The sequence below is a fragment of the Myxocyprinus asiaticus genome, chromosome 20 (genome assembly GCF_019703515.2).
Source record: "Myxocyprinus asiaticus isolate MX2 ecotype Aquarium Trade chromosome 20, UBuf_Myxa_2, whole genome shotgun sequence".
NCBI classification, from domain to species: Eukaryota; Metazoa; Chordata; class Actinopteri; order Cypriniformes; family Catostomidae; genus Myxocyprinus; species Myxocyprinus asiaticus.
The window spans coordinates 14630898-14652467 of NC_059363.1; the positions used below are offsets into that span (position 1 = coordinate 14630898).

The 21570-nt window shown below is 36.7% G+C and overlaps 1 protein-coding gene across 1 annotated transcript in view; it reads right to left on the reverse strand.

Annotated features, from left to right (window-relative positions):
- The window catches only part of LOC127410843 (V-type proton ATPase subunit B, brain isoform-like), a 48075-nt gene extending 37974 nt beyond the window's left edge, over positions 1–10101 (reverse strand). The window contains exon 1 of the mRNA XM_051646052.1: positions 9874–10101. Coding sequence (XP_051502012.1) covers positions 9874–9982 — 109 coding nt within the window. The 5' untranslated portion in view covers positions 9983–10101. The remainder of the gene's footprint in view (positions 1–9873) is intronic.
- Positions 10102–21570: the final 11469 nt, after the last annotated feature.

Here is a 21570-nt window from a genome sequence, read left to right on the forward strand (position 1 = left end):
GAAGCAAGACCGGGGACGGTATGATAAAAACAGATGCGCGCGCACACAACTGTGGCTGTTCATCTGTCCTAACAAAGACCTCCACAGTGATGACACCCCCATCAAACAGGAATGCTTTTAACCCCACAGGTAGAAGCAGAGACTGCAACGGAGGACTCCCCACACGCATGCACTGATTGGGTCATGTGTAATCAGACGACTGCGTGTTAGTGTGTGTATATGAGGGGGTTTGGCGGGAAGAGCTGTAATCTCTGTGCGTTTCCTGGTGGGATACAGACTGAAGGGGTGACAGCTAAACTGAGACAGCTGGTTAACCCCACTCCCTCTCGAGGAGAGGTGGCAAAGTGGTGCAGTTACAATAGATCGAAACAGCCGTAATGTTACTGCAACAGTTTTAGAGTGATTTGCAGGGATAGGAGCATTTTCACCCTTAGGCTGCCTAGCAACAGATCTATAACAATGGTCCAAAGTGGGACCCCTCCGACAGGCCAAGTTTACGCTGCTTAACGTATCTCATTTATTTGAGTAGAGGTGGCTGCCGTATTTAAGTTACTTTGACACTTTGAAGATGAAAAAAAAATGGGCCTAAATATTTTCAATCTAGCAACTTTCTTGTATCTCAATGAATATTTTCACACCTAATTCAATAAAACTTTAAATTGAAATTCATAGGTTAATGGCACATTCAACACCATGCACAGACGTCCAAAGAACAAGGTACAGTTTGTGTATGCGTAATTTATTTTGCAATAAAATGGGCAAAATAATTGCTTTGCATGGCAACAAAATGCATAGATATATTAAAATGTACACAGCTTTGGAAAATTTTATATGATGTGAATACTATGAGGTAAGCGTAAGGCAAACAAAGTTTGATTTTATCATTTGATTTTCAAAGCAACAATGAAAGTTATACACAATAGGGTTGCTCCAATACCATAATTTCTGCTTCGGTACGATACCAGTCCTGGTACCTCGGTATCGATACTAAATCAATAGTACTATTAATCAACAAATAAAAAGCCTCAGATATTTGATGAAATTACACAGAAAACGACTTGCTTAAAAGAACTGCATAAAGTTTCACAGATACAAATTATGCATTTTCTGGTTAAATTTTTGAATTAAATGTTATGACCAAATGGTGTTTAATCAAATTGATACATACAGCTTTAATCAAATAATACAATTTTACAAAAAAAATTTCAGTTTTATTTTTGGTAAAATAAAATGCTGCACAACAGAGCTTCACAGTATTAATGAACACATTAATGAAAAAAAAAATCTGATTACCTGTGGCACAAGGCTGCTATGGCTGAATCACATCATGCTGATAAAACATTGCATTTGTGATATTGCTTACAGATAATAATAACAATAATAAAACATCCATTTAATATTATATAATTGTTATTATAAGTATTACTGCTACTTTTTGAATATACAATTTTTATATAGTAGTTATATTTTTCTGTCTTCAATTTCACGCATCCAGTTGAATAGAGCTTTCATTTAAGCAGGACTTTTATTTTGACAGACCTTTGAGTTCTTCCTGTTTTGACAGGTTAGTTTTATCAGGCTTCCCATTAATGCTAATCCCATTGCACCTCTCAAGCTGAAATTAAGTGTTAACAGACATTTATATTCTAAACCACGCATGCCAATGCTGGGAGGGTTAATCACTGGCACGCCAGCAACGGCGAGAGAGGAGATGACTATTTTATTTATATAAATTCCGCACCTGCATTCCAATCTACATCTTGATGTAATCCTTCCTCATGATCATGCAGCATGTTTCATGAGCTGAATGGGAGGCAAAACAAAAAGTTAAAATGTGACGAGACTGCAGTATACCCAACAGACTCGTGCAGCGCGTGCAAGCCATTCGCGCATCACGAGCCGGCAGTGCTTCACTTTCGGTTAATCATGTGAGTAAACACGACCGCTTTGCTTCCATCAGGCTGCATGGATTAATTTCTTTCTTTTTGCTTTCAGAACAACATGTGATGTAATAAGGAAAACACCACTATTATTCCTTGAGGTTGCCATCCGAGCACACAGGTACACTGTCCGTAAACCATGGTCACACTCAATTACATTAAATGATTAAAAGAGAAAACATAAACTCACATTGTGGTGTTCAAAAATCTTTTCAAGTCTATTCAAAATATAAATTAAACCTGGAAATAAAGTTTTAGGATTTTGCAGGTGCAATTCACCGAAAAGGGCTAAATAGTTGATCGGCTTGTGACGCGCGAATGGCTTGCACGCGCAGCGCGAGTCTCGTCACACTTTAATAGTGTTTAGCCTCCCATTCAGCTAATGAAATCATGCTGCATGATCATGAGGAAGGATTACATCAAGATGTAGATTGGAATGCAGGTGCGAAAAATGTCATATAAATAAAATAGCCTGCTCCTCTCTCACTGTTGCTTGCGTGCTAGTGATTACATGATTACAATGACATAATATAAGAAATATTTAAGATTATTAAATATTAAGATTGTCGGCACAGCCATTGACCAGGAAAATAAAAAAATGGCACTCCATGTCAAAAAGGTTGCCGACCCCTGCTCTAAAAACACTGCATGAAATTTAAGCACCAGCAGTGTGTGCAGCCGCGTCTCTACATTAGGGGCAAGTGGGGCTAAGCCCCACCAGAGGTAGCACTGTTGTGCAAATTGCATGGCATCATCATTAATTTATTTTAAGAAATAATATATTTTCCACAACTTAAAAATGTTTTACAGTTGCAATCGAAATTATTCAACCCCCCCAAGACAGTAAGAATTTACAGTTTAATTATTCAAACCCTACTGCATGTAGCTGTTTCTTGATATGTAAGGCTACACAAGTAATTGTTTTAAAACAAAATTAAGTCATCAATTTGCAATGGCACTTATTTAAGTTTTAAAATTTAAGTTTAGCGTTGTAAGCAAAAATGTATTTCTATGTAAAAAATGCAATTAAAAATAAGATGTCTCAAAAGCTAATAGAGGAGATTATTTCATTACACAAGAAAGGTCATGACTAAAAGTACATTTCCAAGGCACTTCAATTTCCAATAGACAAAGTTGGCAGCACCATTCATTCATTTTTTAAATATGGTACAACAGCAACTTTCTTGGGGTGTGGAAGAAAGGAAAACTTCACCAAGGGAAATGTTGACTTGAATATTCAAGAAGTAATAGGAAAGACCTGTGGAGTCCTGGAAGAAGGTTTTATAGATATATGACACTAAACTGAAAATGAGTTTTAGACCCATGGGTCAGCAGTACGTCTTGAGTAAGATGACAAGGTGATGACAAGAATGACACCACCCCCACAGTCAAGCATGGAGATGGGTCAGTCCTGTTACGGGGGTGTTAGGCCATTTTGGCATGAAAAATGTGATGCCTTCAGTGTGTATATTGAAGCTCGGTGATCACTGGACTTTCCAGCAAGACAATAACACCAAGAATACATCCAAGTTGTCCAAAATCTGGTTCAGGGATAGGTCATGGAATGTCCTTAAATGGCCCTTTCAATCCATCATTAAAATTCCATTGCAAACCTTTGCTGGGATTTCAAGGAAGCAGTGGCAGCACAGAAACTAAAGAATGTCAATGAGCTAGAAGATTTTGCTCATGAGAAATGTGTAAAGATTGTAATAGAGAGGTGTCCGAAGCCTGAGAACACTTACCTGAAACATTTATTTGCTGTTATTAAGGATAAAGGATGCTCCACAAATTGACTTTGGGGGTTGAATATTTTTGACATGACATTTGTGGAGAGAATTAGTCAATTTTTATTTAAAGATTTGGGTAAACTGAACTCTTTGTTCTCAAAATCACTCAAATGTGTATTAAAAACTTACTTTTACTGTTTACTGAGGTTTTAGTTGATGTGTTTTAATTCACATCATCAGAATGTATTGCTGGTCAGGGGGGTTGAATAATTTTGACTGCAACTGTATGTCCATTATACAAGAAAAAAGTACAGTTCAGAAGTTTACACAGACTTAGGTTGAAGTCATTAAAACTCATTTTTTAACCACTTGACAGATTTCATATTAGCAAACTATAGTTTTGGCAATCTACTTTGTGCATGACACAAGTATTTTTTCCAACAATTGTTTACAAACAGATTGTTTCACTTTTAATTGACTATATCACAATTCCAGTGGGTCAGAAGTTTACATTCACTAAGTTTACTGTGCCTTTAAGCAGCTTGGAAAATTCTAAAAAAAAAAAAAAATTGTCAAGCCTTTAGGCAATTAGCCAATTAGCTTCTGATAGGCTATTTGGAGTCAACTGGAGTTGTACCTGTGAATGTATTTTAAGGCCTATCTTCAAACTCAGTGCCTCTTTGCTGGACATCATGGGAAAATCAAAAGAAATCAGCCAAGACCTCAGAAAAAAATTTTTTTGGACCTCCACAAATCTGGTTCACTCTTGGAAGCAATTTCAAAATGCCTGAAGGTTCCACATTCATCTGTACAAACAACAGTGTGCAAGCATAAACACCATGGGACCATGCAGCCATCATACCGCTCAGGAAGGAGACACATTCTGTTTCCTAGAGATGAACGTAGTTTGGTGCAAAAAGTGCAAATCAATCCAAGAACAACAGCAAAGGACCTTGTGAAGATGCTGGAGGAAACAGGTAGACAAGTATCTATATCCACAGTAAAACGAGTCCTATATCGACATAACCTGAAAGGCTGCTCAGCAAGGAAGAAGCCACTGCTCCAAAATCACCATAAAACAAGTCAGACGACAGTTTGCAAGTGCATATGGGGACAAAGATCTTACTTTTTGGAGAAATGTCCTGTGGTCTGATGAAACAAATATTGAACTGTTTGGCCATAATGACCATTGTTATGTTTGAGGAAAAAGGGTTAGGCTTGCAAGCCAAAGAACACCATCCCAACCGTGAAGCATGGGGGTGGCAGCATCATGTTGTGGGGGTGCTTTGCTACAGGAGGGACTGGTGCACTTCGCAAAACATGAATATGAATCATGAGGAAGGAAAATTATGTGGATATATTGAAGCAACATCTCAAGACATCAGCCAGGAAGTTAAAGCTCGGTCGCAAATGGGTCTTCCAAATGGACAATGACCCCAAGCATACCTCCGAAGTCGTGGCAAAATGGCTTAAGGACAACAAAGTCAAGGTACTGAATTGGCCATCACAAAGCCCTGACCTCAATCTGATGTCAAGAAGCCTGTGCGAGCAAGGAGGCCTACAAACCTGACTCAGTTACACCAGTTCCTGTCTAGACAGGAACTGGGCCAAAATTCCAGCAACTTATTGCGAGAAGCTTGTGGAAGGATACCCAAAACGTTTGACCCAAGTTAAACAATTTAAAGGCAATGCTACCAAATCCTAACAAACTGTATGTAATCTTCAGACCCACTGGGAATGTGACGAAAGAAATAAAAGCTGAAATAAATAATTCTCTCTACTATTATTATGACATTTTATATTCTTAAAATAAAGTAGTGATCCTAACTGACCTAGGACAGGGGATATTTTCTACAATTAAACATCAGGAATTGTGAAAAACTGAGTTTAAATGTATTTGGCTAAGGTGTATGTAAACTGCTGACTTCAACTTTATATATTCTTTTGAGAAATTCTATTATTATTAAGGTTTGTTGCGTAAAAGCCATTTAATCGTTCTCATTTGCTATGTGTGGGGCTAGCCCTTCATCCTCAATGTTGATCAACAGAGATCTGGAGAACGTCATGTGCAACGAGCATTCAACAATGGCCTGAGGGGCTAGTTTGCCTTTGCCCCTGAGCCAATCAAAAGCTTTGATCATATTTATGTCAGCTGTTGACATGAGCATCAGAAGTTACTGCTCTTGACTGCAGACCTGCATAGTGAAATTCACTGGTAAGTTTTAAAAGCTATTTTTTTGTCTAATGTGCTGTTGGTTAGATTAGCTAAGCACCATTAATCACTTCATTGAATTGTATGCCATTGCATTGAGGTGTTGTGTTGTTGATGCACTGGCTTGTATTAGATATCAATGACTGCTAAATATTGGGAGTCTGTAGTTTTGATTAGTTTTGTTATGCTGTTCATTCTAGTTAGTGTTATTATGCAGTTTGTGCTTTATTTCCATACATTAACACACTGAAGTAATGATGTATGCAGTCATGAAATCAGATACCCTTTACTCAAAATCTAAACATAAAAGAGATGCATAATACCAGGCGTAAATGATGATGGTGCCAGTTAATACGCATCTAATACAATTTTAATACCAGGGAATAAACAGGGCACATGCACAGCGGGAATGTGAGGGACAAATAGTGAAGTCAAAACTGATGCACTAGGTTAAAATGTTTTTCTTGTTTCTTTTTTATCTGTCAAAATGAATTATTCGTCAATGTTTCAAAGATTGGTCAAATAACTGATTAAGTGATTGTTTGTGCCCCATACTAATGAATGTGAGAGATGCCACTGAGTGTGTGCTGTTTGTGTGAGTGTGTGATCATTCGTACATGTGTTTGTGTAGCAGATGACAGAGCAGAGCAGCACCTCTTGTTCATTCTGTAGCGTGCAGAACACGTGACTGTATAAAATGTAATTAAATTACATCCTTCTGCTGTTTAAAGATCACACTTGGCCATTTTTATTTCATTTTCAAATTGTCATTGATTTAATCTCAAAACTGTCACATCTCACATCATTTTGCTAATGACAGCATTCCCGAAATTAGCAACAAAACGATATCGTACCATTTGAATATTTTTTGGTATCACGATACTTCGGTAGTACCGGTAAACTGCACAACCCTAATACACAATAACAAAGAAATGTTTGTCAATATACTAACTTAAATTGTGTAGAATCATAGATTCAAAAGCCGAAAAGCTGTGTATGATGGGCAAGGATTTTTTTTATCTAAGCAGTGCATAATTTTATATTCTTGGATACTATTTTTGAAAGTCAACCGTTCTATACTCGTCTTTACTTTTCTTTGATGGCAAGATGAAGTTGAACGCCCACCGAGGGCTTTCTCTTTCACTGTCACGACAATTGATTAATTGCAGGCGTACAAAAGGATTAGCAACAGGAAACAGTAGATAAAATAAAGGAGGGATGTGACATCTGAAAGATTTGTTTATAACCATGTCATTACGGGTAATTGTTTCCTCACAGAAATACCATTACCATGCGGAATGTCTTTTCAACACATTTAAAAGTCTTTTCAGCATTAAAACAATAGGAATAGACAGTCTGGGTTAATTGCTTTTGTTGCAAATGACATGATTAAGACAAAAAGGCCTCTGCTTTCACAGAAAAGATGAATGCACTGTACGTTTACTTTGTTTGTTTGTTTCTTCAGGCATGTTCGAAATTTGACTGGGCACAAACACACAAACAAAATTACTTAAACAGATCAGCAAACGTCAAGGCATTGGAAACTTTGAGAGAGAGATTTTTTTTTTTAACAAAAATAACATAATAGAATTGCAAATATTTGCATTTTCTTCATACCAAACATTTTGTTACAAAATGCTGAAATTTATTCAGCAACTTGGATACTTTATTGCAGCCTCAATACTACAGTTTATATTTTAATTTTAGAATTAAATGTTTTAAAAACAAGGTACAAAAGGTCTTTTCACAGCATTTTTGAGGACAAATCAGGATCAATCAGACCTGCGCTAACAGACATGTCCTCTTGACTGTGATGGCATAGGGATTCATGGGTACAGATCTGTCTGTTTGCCTTCCCATCAGTCTTCATTGCCTTCAATCACAGCCCACTATCAGCAAGCACTCAGCCAGTGATGAGGCACAAAATGGTGCTGCTATCTGGCATGCCTACATTAGAAGGGCTTTTTTGCCAACAGCATACTTGGGGGGGGGGGGGGTGCTTCTTTGGCTTTCAGAAAGGAAGGCTTCAATTCTTCTATTAAGTCATTTATTTTCTTCCTGCTTTGCTAAAAGGCTTTTAGCCTGAGCTTTTCTTTGACACTTTCAGGGGGAAAAAGGCAAAACGCTACCTGGCCTTCTCAGTGGGACAGTGTGTTTTGAGGACTAAATTAATGAGATTTACAGTGAATAACATCAATAATACACATGAAGAAAAAAAGGCGAAAGAAGGATGCCAGACGAGTGGTAATTTTAGCAAGGTTCTCCATTAAAGGGGTAAACAAAATTAACCACTCAAGTGCTGAAACATCAGACACAAGAGTCAAATTATGCTATCGAAGAGATGCCAGTAACACATTATGGCTGGGAGTCATCGTTTGATGTTACAAAATATTACCAAAAAAAAAAAAAACAACAACAAACAACAGCGAAAGGCTGAAATTATGGTTACATCTTTAAAACAGCTGGTTGTGCTAGTATAGTAAAATTGTAAAAAGGCTGCAATGATTAACCCCTTTTATAACAGGTCACATAAGTCTGAGTAATGACACAGATTGCAAGAGACAAAGCCATAATGATATAACACGTAATTGTACGCAGTGTGTCCATTCTCTCTCAATATACCAATACTGAAATGATCATTATGGGTTGCACATGTGTAAAAAAAAAAAACAAAAAAACACACACAAAAACACACAAAAAAACAACATTTATCTGCTATAGTCGGGGCTGTTTCATTTCTCACATTCCTAACCAAGCAGGTTTTTACAGCATGATGACAATCAAAAAGGAGTGGATGTTTTTTTAGATCTGATGGGCAACTGTACCTGTTGAAACATGCATTTGAAAAAGTCAAACCATAAGACATAATGAAAAAGTATGAACTAATGTATGAGCAGCTTCAAAGATGGGTCTGTACTGGTGATACTTCCACATGCTCCTGTAAAATTCTTGGAGAAAAAAAAAAATACTGTTTGACTATTCAGTGTATGCCTGTTAATTTTCGAATCACTATTCTGCAATATGGCAGATGGGATCAACTGCCAGCAGAAAAGAAAACTCTTACTAAAGCAGCTTCATTGAAATATAATGAAAATTTTCAAATAAATGACTTAATTTTAGTAATAAGGGGTTTAAGTTAGTTGAATACACAATCGTAGAAGATCTGGGTACTTTGGTTTCAGATATGTGACTTTTTCTGTTTAAAAATATCATATGATAGTAGTGTGAAGCAGAAGGTTGCTCATGCACATTATTCACCAGCTCAGATGGCTGTCACGTGATCATGTCACATGAGAGGAATCATAACTCCACCAGTCTATTGCTGTAATAACCATTGCGGGTGAATCTAAAGACAGAATTATAAAACCAGTAATTCAATTCACTAAATAGATACCTCATCTCTGTATTTAATGCATGGACATGTTGGTACTATCAGTTGCAATACAGCTAATCCTCATAAATAATACAATTCAATGAACCCTTCATCGACAGAGACATAAAACACACATACTTGATTTTGTTGCCACTGTTAAACACCTACCTTGTGCAGTCTATAACAGAAAAGTAGGGGTTACTGTACTTACGAATGAAGATTACAAACAGTTAGGTCAATTGAGCCTTTAAAAATTCAGATTTAGCCCTACTTAGCTAGCCAGCAAGCATGTTTACATGACATTCAAAGACAACACATGTCCTTCACTTCCTCACTAACATACACTTATATTATGCATCTTGTGCTTTTAATTTGTACAATGGCCTTTCCAGAAATGAATAATTCACACGCTAAAGTGTTGACTGAAAACAGCTCGGCTAGCGTTAGAATGCAAGATGTGCGACATTTACTCACATCTGAAATTAAACGGTACTGGCAGTACTTCAGACCTGCCCCGACGTTATTTAACGTAGTGAATAAACAGTAAATGCAGATTGAATCGCAGTGCAGAGTATAAAATGCCACAGAAATGTCATATATTGCTGCGGTTAGCTCACTCACTCAGTCTGGGCTGGGAAATGTAGTTTCTGACCACTGCTTGCGCATGCTGCCGTGCCGCTGCTTCAGGGCCGTTCAGGTCCACGGGCCGATTCGCCACTAATGTACACATTGTTATTATTTTTGCTCGTAACTAATTAAAGCGTCTGTGTGTAAACAGGTGTGAGCTGAGAGCAAATAAACAGACGGAGTCATACGTTCAAGAAGTAGCAGTCGTGCACGCTCACGCGAAAGAACGTGCGCGTACTCACGTGCCTGAGCGTGCGCGCGTCCATGTGGTGCAAGGTACCTGTCGCGTGCGTGATGATTAGGTCAAGGTAAGTGTATTATTTTAGTGAGGTAAGGAGTTTTCTTTATGAAACAGCAGCGTAGGTTAATTAAGGCTTGAACATTGAAAAAGAAAGGCACAACTTTTAAAAAATAATTTTAAATGTTTAAATTTAAATAGCTTTGAGATGTTCTTAAAGTGTCATTGTCATTACCGTTCATTTACATATTTTAAGTTAATTGTTAAGTTAAGAGACTCAGGCGTATAAATGTATGTAAATGTGTAATATTTTCTCAAATATCTTTTTATTTCTATTTTTAGTTTATTTTTATTTTTTTACCCACTGCCTTGGTACATTGTTTCTTGAGAAATGCTTTCATACATTTTATAATAGGAACACAGACTGACATGACACTACGTATCTGGCACAAACCTGGTGACAATTAAAGGTCTCTGTACACATCAGTGCTTAATTTTCAGACTCAGTTTTTTAGAGTTCTCATGGGTGCTTTAAAACATTGTTTCTAAACAGGTGGGATGCGCCCCAAAAATGAATCGCAAGTCCGTTCGGATAGGGTCAGAGACATCAGAGAAAACGCAATGCTAAAAGCAAATAATGAAATTCAACTAACCATATCTTTTCCCAATATTTTGGTATAACATCTTCTGTCACTTGGTAAGCTAGTCTAATTAGGTAGATGTCAAAGTGAAAAGGTTGCTTCACATCCCCTCATCCTCGAAAACCATTAACGAAACTACACAGCGTAAAAGAACCAGCAACCTAGACTTCCTTAAATGCATCCCAAAACAAAAGTCTTTCCTATTCTGTAACGTAGATTACTAAATTCCAAGATTGAATACAGGGCTTGGATCCCATACCAGGAATGAAGCTTCTGGCTTCATTTTGTTGAGAGTGCACCATAGCACTTATATACAGAATACTCATAAAATATCTACCTCTCGTATTGTGACTCACTGGTGCACGGCCTTGATGGCAAATGGGACACGTGTGCTATTATGAGGCTTTTTGCATAGGCTATACTCTCATTTATGACAACCTGTCTCCAGTTTTGGAAGCACTTAAAAAAACCTACAGTAGCTAGTAAAACCAATGCTCATCCAGTGGTGATAAAATAAAATCCCATTACTTTTTTAAAAGAAGTTCTCCATAACAACAGTTATTATCCTTTGCAATAAGTTTTTCAAGAGCATGTGTGTGATTTTTTTTTAAATAATGTTAAAATACCCTCCTTTCCCAATTTAATGTGCGGATACAAAAATAAGTAAGCCATTAGAAGGCTTATTTTCCCAAAAGTGTAAACCCAGAGGCTCTATCAAAACATACACTCTGAACATGCTTTGTGTGAACATCCCGTCCAGCCTGACATAGCAACATTGGCTTAACCATTGGTATGAGTTTTGGCTGGGAATATTTGTTTTTCAGACCAGTGGCAGTGAGTTCTGGAAACCTGCATAAAATGTATCATAGGAATGATACATTATAGGCTAACAGGAGTATAATATTATAAAAGAAAGGATAACAGTTTTGAATTAACATGTTCACAGAAATCATAGACTTTAAGAACTTAAAATAGAAAAATATGTGTTAAATTATCTAATCTATTTAGCCTGATGTGCAAAACAAGCATAAGCCCCTTGCAGATGAAAAAAAAAAAAAAGGTTTATGATTGGAAAGTTGCATGCAAAAAAGTTTATTTGTGGAACTTTAAATCTTTGATGCTTTATCCTTCTTCCACCAGCCCTTATACTTTGAGCACATTGGATCACATGGTCTGCGGCTATACACTCTTTAAAAAGATGAAACCTCACTCACACCTGGAATCTATCATCTCATTATGATAAAAGCCTACTTGGAAGAGTTGATCAAGGTTACAAGTTTCTCAGATTGGTAGATTGTCTCTTAAGAACATTGTCTACATGTATCTCTTTAAAAGGATAACATACAAAAAATGGATTTTCTCTCTTGGGTGATATTAGTGTCAGTTTCAGGGACATAGAGGGATCCAGCTGCCAAAGCTTTCTCACTCTCACTCTCTCTGTCTTCATTAAGGCTTCACAGTTTTAAACTACTTGAAAGTGCTTCAGATAGAATCCTACCAAAGAGCAACAAAAGACCTCAATGAGGTGACTTTTTTCCAGCAGTATGACAGGGAAGCTAAAAATCTGCAGAGCTCTATATGGGTTCAAGGGCTATAAGAACAGCAATGCAGGTTTAACGCAGAGCTACTTTCACTGGATACTCTAAAAGTCCATTAGAATTTTGGTTAGACCCAAAATATACAGTAAAAACAACAATTTTAAACTGTAAAATTTACAGGTTGTTCTGTAAAGTTGTTTACATTTTTACTGTATTTTTTACATAATTATTCTGCTAACCACAGCTGTTTGCAGTTTGTTTTTGTAATTTTTTTTTTATTTATTATTTTTTTTTTTACAGTGTATTTTAGGTCTTGCTCCAAACTTACATCTTCAAACTAAAAGTCCTAGGAAGATGACATCACTAACATTATGCAACATTATTGGAACTTCAATTTAACTAACACAAGTAAACATAAGAAATATTAAATATTGTAAATTACACTTTATACTCAATTATTAAATCCACATCTATATAAAGTGATAAATATATATTTGTGTTTTAGTAATTTGTGGCTCTTACAGTCCCTAAAGCTCAAACCATCCATAAAAACATTGTGGATCCTGCATATACATATCCTCTTAATTATTAGATTATTAAAGAATTTGTTGCGAGTTCAATACAAGTTAAAGGGATAGTTCACCCAAAAATGAAAATTCTCTCATCATTTACTCACCTTCATGCAATCCCCGATGTATATGACTTTCTTTCTTCTTCAAAACACAAATTAAGGTATTTAGAAGAATATTTCAGCTCTTTAGGTCCATACAATACAAGTGAATGGGTGCCAAAAATTTTAAGCTCCAAAAATCACAAGTCAGCATAAAAGTAATCCATAAAATTCCAGTGGTTAAATCAGTGTCTTCAGAAGCGATATGATAGGTGTGTGTGAGAAACAGCTCACTTTCACATTCTTGTTGTGTTTTTGATGGTTCACCTTCTTCATGCACACCAAACTCTACTGGGCAGGGAGAAGAATTTCTAATAAGAAAGGACTTTATTGATCTGTTTCTCACTCACATCTATCATATCACTTCTGAAGACATGGATTAAACCACTGGAGTTAAATGGATGACTTTTATGCTGCCTTTATCTGCTTTTTGGAACATTTAAATTTTGGCACCCATTCACTTGCATTGTATGGATCTACATAGCTGAAATCTTCTAAAAATCCTCTTTTGTGTTCTGCAGAAGAAAGAAAGTCATACACATCTAGGATGGCATGAGGGTGATTAAATGATGAGAGAATTTTCATTTTTTGGGTGAACTATCATTTTAAGCTTTATCGAGAGCATTTGTGTCAAAATAATTTGTGACAAAGAAAATAATTCTGATTTGTTCTTTGTTTTTTTTAAGCAAAAAATCACAACATGAGAACTGCTCACTGACCTTGTCTTTGAAGTTGAAAGATTGGATATATCTTTACAGTGTCGATTTCCATGTAAAGCCGGTAAATCAAGTAACTTTCGGATGATATGCACAAGGATACCAAAAAAGGGCTATTTTCATGCAGCAAATTGCGGTAATCATCCAAAGCTGTAAAATCCTATGAGTGTTCCTACCTCAAAAAGATTTTTCATGATTTAGACAACTTTTCAGCACAAATAATAGTGTTAAATAGTGTAATAAAAGCATTTTAAAAATATGGGCTTAACATTTTTGCAGTTACTTCCATTGTTTGTGTGTTTTGGTAAAGGGGATTTTTGCTTCTTTCTTTTAGATTTAAATTGATTAAATTTTTTTTCACATTTAAAAAAAATATATATATATTTTCTCTGGTAATCAACATTATGCCACAATCTCTGTTTTTAACCCAGAAAATCCTCTAAAATACATAAGCTTTTTTTTTCTTAAGAGCCAGTTCAAGTCACATTCAAATTCAGGAAATCTACACAGTCAGAATCCTGAATTTGGGAAAATCTGTTTGTATCAGTATGAAGCTTTCCACTCAACTGTTATCACTCTTCCTAAATGACAGATACTAAATATTAAAACACTCTTTCGACACTTAACTCTGGTTTTCTCACTCTGTTACTGGATTTGCCTCTTGGAGGAGCCTGCACAATAGATCCAAAACTCAAATCTAATGTTTGACATTTGAACCTCTGCCTCAGTGCATGGCTGCACGCATGCACGCACACATGCACACACACCCACCAGTTTGAAACATGTTGCCAGGAAAAAGCACTAGAGTTTGGAGTGGGTGGGTGTTGCAGTGATGCTGCCATTTGCGAAGTCTCTTGAGAGTCAATCCAAATGTTTCAGACAGAATGCAAAAAATAGCAAATTAATGCTCCTGAAGAGTACCCACCCACTGGAGTCTTGCCCTCGCTTAAAATACATCATCTATATCACAGTCTGTCCACAAAAACATTGGTGCTATGCAGTGTGGTTTGGTCCAGGCAGAGAAAGGTTGGAGTGTTGATGTATTTATTATTATTCTGTTAAAACGACCTTGCCTGCTGAAAATGTAAATTGAATCAAAAAGCAGGGTGATACAGCTTGTCAGAGTTTCAAACACTGTGGGAAATGAATCCTTTCCTAGAATGGAATTACACAATTGTTAAAAAAAAATTGTGATTGTTAATTGTGTAAAATATTACACAACAAAAATCCAATGCGTGACCTTACCAACGAGCTTACGTCATCCCTCTCATGAGTGTGTGTCACAGAGATGTACGGAAGTGAACATTTTTGGTTAAAAAGTATATAAGTATTGTTTTGTCTCTAAAAATAATCAATCATTTAGGTTCAGAAGAACTTTATTTGTCGACTGGAGTCGTGTGGATTATTTTGATGCACCCTAAATATGCATTCACTTGAACTGTTTAAAAGAGGAGGCCTGAAATGAAATCCTAAAAATCTTAAATTCTATTTTGATGAAGAAAGAAACTCAGATACATCTTGGATGGCCTGAGGGTGAGTAAATTATCAGCAAATTTTCATTTTTGTGTGAACTATTACTTTAAGAGGTACTTGTAAAGAAATTAATAGTACTTTTGACAGATCTGTTTAAAATGATGTCCACAATATGAGGAAAAGCTGTTTTATTCTTCATAAGGCTTTTCTGCCTGCTGAAAAAACCAGCATTGCTGGTCACCAGATATGTTGAGCTTTGGGTGCTGGTTCCCCAGCATGGATGCTGGTGTGCTGGTGTCCCCACCAGGCTTTAAACTAGCTTAACCAGTTTCATCAGAAAGACCATGATGGTCAACCAGCTTCACCAGCAAGGCCAGCACCAAACCAGCACTAGCCAGCATAAACCAGCCTTGACCAGCATGGGAATTGCATGCTGGCTAAAGGGATAGTTCACCAAAAAATGAATATTCTGTCATGATTTACTCACCCTCATGTCATCCCAGATGTGTATGACTTTCTTTCTTCTTCAAAACACAAATTAAGATATTTAAAATAATATTTCAGCTTTTTAGGTCCATACAATACAAGTGAATGGGTGCCAACATTTTGACTCCAAAATCCACATAGAGGGAGCGTGGCAGCAGGGGCGTGGTCGAGCGTCCACCCGGAGAGAGAGAAAGCGGTAAGGGTGCATACACCTGAGCCAGATTATGATTAACACCTGTTTCTAGTTGCAGTGAGCTTGGGGAGAGTGGTATAAAAGGACCACACCACTGACAAGAAGAGGAGAGAGAACCAGAGGTCTAGAGTCCCGCTGAGTAGTTGATGTGTTAATGTGAAGCTAAAGAGTTAATGTGAAGCTAAAGAGTTAATGTGAAGCTAATGGGTTATTGTGAAGCTATTGAGTTATTGTGAAGCCGTAAGCTCAGAAGAGTTGACAATTTAAAAGCCTTACCTGAGACTGAAGAAACCCGGTTCCATGTGTCCTCCTTCCCTCCCTGTGTGAAGTTTTGTTACAGGTAGCATAAAAGTAATCCATATGACTCCAGTGGTTAAATCCATGCGTTCAGACACGACATGATAGGTGTGGGTGAGAAACAGATCAATATTTAAGTAACTTTTTTAACATAAATGCTCCTCCCTGCCCAGTAGGGGGTGATATGCACGAATAATGAAAATCACCAAAAACAGAAGGAGAAAGTGAAAGTAAAGTGGAAATTGACTGAGCAGGGAGGATCATTTATAGTAAAAAAAGGACTTAAATATTGATCTGTTTCTCACCAACACCTATCAAATCACATCAGTATATATGGATTTAACCACCACAGTTGTCTGGAGTACTTTTATTTTGCCCATATGTGGATTCTGGAGCTTCAGAATTTTGGCACCCATTCATTTGCATTGTATGGACCTAAAGCGATGAGAAATACTTCTAAAAATCTTCAATTTTGTTCTGCAGAAGAAAGAAAGTCATACACATCTGGGATGGCATGAGTGTGAGTAAATGATGAGAGAATTTTCATTTTTTGGGTGAACTAACATTTTAAGCAGGCCTTCTCAACAGGGCCATCGTCAAGGTGGTCGCCATGGTGGGATCATATGACTAGCCGAATCCCCCTATCATCAGACACCTTCAAATGTAGTAATAAATGAATAATAGGTGACAAAAATGTCTGTGATTGAAGTATTTCTACAATGTATCACTAACTAAAACTTCATCCACACAAATTACAAGATCACTATTGTATCGGCCAGCGAATGTAAAGAAACAATTACCTAGTGCACCTCTGCTTTAAGGGCACATAAACAGCTGAATGACTAAGCTCAGGTGAATGCACTCTACGTGCTGAAGGTATCCACATGTAGCTGCTTTACAAAATCCTCTGATTAGTTTAATGGATCAGTTATTTAGAAAAGCCTGTTAGCCTGTATGACACTTTAAGGAAGGCCCAGGAGAGCCGTGACAGGATTTAAAGCTCCCCAGGAACATCAGGGTTACGAGTCCACTCTACACTTGCACAATGTTCTTTCACAGTGCACGTTTACATTCTGATCACCATATGTAAGCACAAATAAAAGAGGAAGTAAAGAACTCACAAAGAGCACAAAACGCTCACAGGATGCTGCCTTTCCTCCCGCTGTAGGCCCGGGTTTAAGGGCTGGTCATGTGATGCAGGGAACATGTTGGTGGTCTCACACAATCCCTCCTTGCCTTTTTCACACACTCCCCCATTGTCTCCACCCATTCCCTCACCCCCAACCACAATGCAGCTCGACCTTCAGCTTAATTGGACTGTGAGGTAGGAGAGATGGAGCGAAGGGGGTAGGGAGAGAGGAAGCTAAGACCGTAAAAAATAAAAAATTATGAAGATTCCCAAGATTCTGAATGGTAAAGACTGCTCGAACACTCAGAGCACATAAGTGACAAAGGTCTTCCAATCAGTGCACACATGTACTGTAAACAGACACATACACTTGTAGTTGTTCAGTTCTTAAAACTATCACTGGCTTTGCCAAGTGGCATAACATCAGTTTGTAATGCAGGAAAACTTCTGAAATCCCAAGTGTCCAAATAGTTTAGAATAGTTAACAATTTTAACATGATGTGGTTTCTCTGAATATGTCTGCCAGAAATCGTCATATTTTAAGTTACAGTGGGGTTCAAAACTTGTGAAAATTCTTCTGTTTTGTATTTTTCTAATTTAGTACTGTTTTTTTTCATTACAAATGATAATATCAGCATAATAGTTTGAGTGAGAAAGTGAACTGAAAATATGAAATATCAATAGAATTTTTTTTAGAATGTCCCACTTTTATTTCAATCCATAAACCAGATGATCCATGTTATCCCAGCAAGATCTGAGCATATTCCAATGGAAGCAAGGAAATAGGACCAAGGAGTACAAAGGAGTTATTCTAGTCTGTGTCGAAATAGTTATAATTTAAAAGCAATAGCAGAATTTAAAATATTTGTATTGATTTGACATCATAACATATTTGTGTTGTAAATTTGTCAAATTCCTATACCTTTATTTCCAGGTTTAAATTAGATTTACAATCTTAGAATTCCGACATAGAATTTTGAACCTCACCGTACATTTTTAAAACTTTTAACCTGGTTTTTAAATTCACTTCTATTACTGTGTTTCTTTGCAAAATCGTGATGGGTGCATCTCAATCAGCTCCCTAGCTCCCTATGTCGTGAATCAGAATATCATGATCATGAATTCGGGCACTGGCAAGAGTGTTCATTCGCTGAACATTGGGACAGTTATGACTCAATTACCTGTGACAGGATAACGAGCATGCACATTTATAGGCAGCTGTTTTTAATCAACAACATTGCTGTATAAATGACACTGTCGTTTATTTTCGTAGTAGATATTCAAATATATAGTGCTATTATGAAAGACAAATGACATAAATAAAGAAATAAAAATATATAGGAGTGTATTTTTAACCTTCTAACAACTTAAATATTTAAAAGATTGTTTCCCTTTCATGATCATTATGGATGAAATACATTACAAACAACATCTCCTTTAAAGAGAAAATAAGGCTCTGACTTCATAGTTTTATGCTTGTACTTGTCTTCTAATGACTTGAAAGACTTCAGAAGACATGACAACGTTTCTGGTAGGGGAACATAGGGAGCAACGATGCACCCTGGTATTTACAATGCATTATGGGAGTTTTTAGGGAGCGAATGTTTCAGTGCACTGAAGCGATTTTGCATCTGAGACAGCCCTAGAAATGTCTGACTCCCTGATCAGTGCCTTGACTTCTTAACTAGGGAGCTGATTGAGATGCACTCTATATTTGGTTATTATTTCAAATGCCAGTTTGTGGTGATCAAGCAATTGTTTTAAAGCAGACATGCAGATGGAAAGGAACCCCAATGTGTTGAAATGCTGCTTTCTTTTGGCTGGTTATTGCCATTCGGTAACCTTCAAACTCTGTTCTAACTACATTCCCATACACTTTCTTCCCACTTCCCACTTTCTCCTTGTCTGATCTCGACTTGTTTTCAGTCAGTTTCTGTTTCTTTCATAAAATGCAATTGTGTATTATTTTCTGCTTCTGTCTTTCTTTCCCCACTTTCTGTGGGAAGAATGTAATTGTTTGATTAACCTTACTTTACCTTATGCGACAATTACATTCAATTTAATTTATCTCAGAATAGAATAATTGGATCTCATTTATTAGCCTTTGATAGAAATAATCCAATTCTTTTAAATACCGTGTTTTAATTAATTAAATAAGTTAAAAAAAAAAAAAAAATGTTCCAATTGACAGATATCTATCTTTTGGATCAGTGACCACTTTGCTTGTTTACTTTCTATTATATCACATTCTGACACCAGTGCCAGTAATGTTCTCATGGACTCCCTGCTATTGTGTTCACTTCAATTGTAATAATGTACACAGAGTGTGATCAGACTGACCACTGTTCAGTTGTTAAAACATTAGACCAGAACAAGAGCAACATTAGAGTCTCATCAATTAAATCTCATCAGAAAAACACATCCTGTAATTTACAATGTACTGTATGAAAACCAACATAGTCCTTTCTGTTCATATAAAATGAGGTACTTCATATAGACTAAATATATCAAAGTAAGACTTTTTGCCATTTCAGTATGTTGAGAGGCATACAACTATACATTCATATGAGGCCGAGCAACATAGCAGTCATTGGTATATGTCTCATCACTGTCATGACTGCTGTGTTGCTCGGATCTGCACCCACATTGATTTTGATTTGAATGAGGCTATATGCCTGTTTCTTAAACATCGCACAAGTGACAAGGTCAAACAGTGCAATGCCAGAGCTGGCAGTGTTAAGTGACCTTGGGTGACATACATTGATGCATAAATTCTCAAGTAGGATCCATCATCACAAAAGACATGTAGAATTTACACAGCTGAGAAATCTTTTGTCTTGTCAAAGAAGCTTCTCTGTGTAACAACATGGGGAATGAAAAAGAACAGATTTGTTTTAGTTTGATTATTTTTAGTTATATATAATATATACCCACACTCATACCACAGTTCACAAACTTCAAGATATTTAACAACAACACCATTAGAGCTTTGATTGGTTCTTCAACCAGAAACCCTGCCCCCTCCCCATACATTCATTCTTTCATATTTGCAGATCTATTTATTACAGACGTGAATAATTTACAATAAAATAACAATTTTAGTTACAATTTTCAATCTTCTTCCTTTTATACTACAATAATTGTACCCCATGCCTCCTTCCCAGAGATCTGCCTCATCTCAACTCAGATGATAGAAAGGGCGTCGAATTCTTCTGGAAAGCTTTGATGAAATGCTCCATGTTGGTTGAGGCTGCTGCTCTCGGCAAAACATCTAGTCCAATAATGCGAGGGTCTAACTGATGCTCCAGAGCTTAATCCCAGACAATCACATCTCTCCTCATTTGGGCCTCAGAGTTTTCTCAAAAGGTTTTTAGCTTAAACACATACCAAAATATAGAAACCAAGACTACAACTTCAGTACCAGCACACACACAGGAGAAAAACTGCATATTTAAGACATACAAACTCACAAACTGAGACTGCCTTCAAAACTCATTTTGGGGAGCACCCTCACAGAAACCATTTAGAGAACAATGAACACAGGACTATTGGACTATTTAACGGTGTGACAGTGTTTTCCTTTGATTTAGTCAGAAAATATTTAACCAAACAAATACAAAATGGTATAGACATCTGATTTTATAGCTTCATAAGACAAATTCATGACTATTGTAAGCAATCTGTGTATTCCAATTTTTGGAAATAAATCCAGTTATAATGTATACTGTATTGTTCTTGTAAAAATCACATTTAGATTACTCTCCAACTTCAAACAGTTAACATGAAGGATGATGCCGTGTTATGACAAGTTACATTTTTTTTCTGGTGTTTTATGTTTTGTACCCTTTTCTGTACCATTTTTACCCAGCAGCTTTATAAGATTTGTTTACAATCTGAGTAGAAACTAGTTAATTTTTTTTTTTCTATCTGTGATAAAATGTCCAGCTCTAAACAAGGAGTACGGGAAAACAGTGCCCCGAAAATATTGCCACAGCAAACATTTTCTCTTTCTTCTCCTCCATGATATCTTGCTACATTCCTTCTTCAAGGTTTTGTGTTCATACTCAAAACAGGGTGGAGAAACTTTGATTTAGTGCAAAAAGCTCTGAAAATCCTTGTTTTGGAAAAGTACAAGTATGAGTCCACCTTTTTACAGTTCTGAGAGCCAACAGTGTGCAGTTTGACGACATGAAAAAAACGCAACAGCACAGACAAGATGAAAGGAGAGTAAGAGATTTAAAAAAGGAGGGATAATCAGAGCTGAAACTAATTTCAAAACAACAAGAAAAAAGAAAAAGACCTTAATGTGA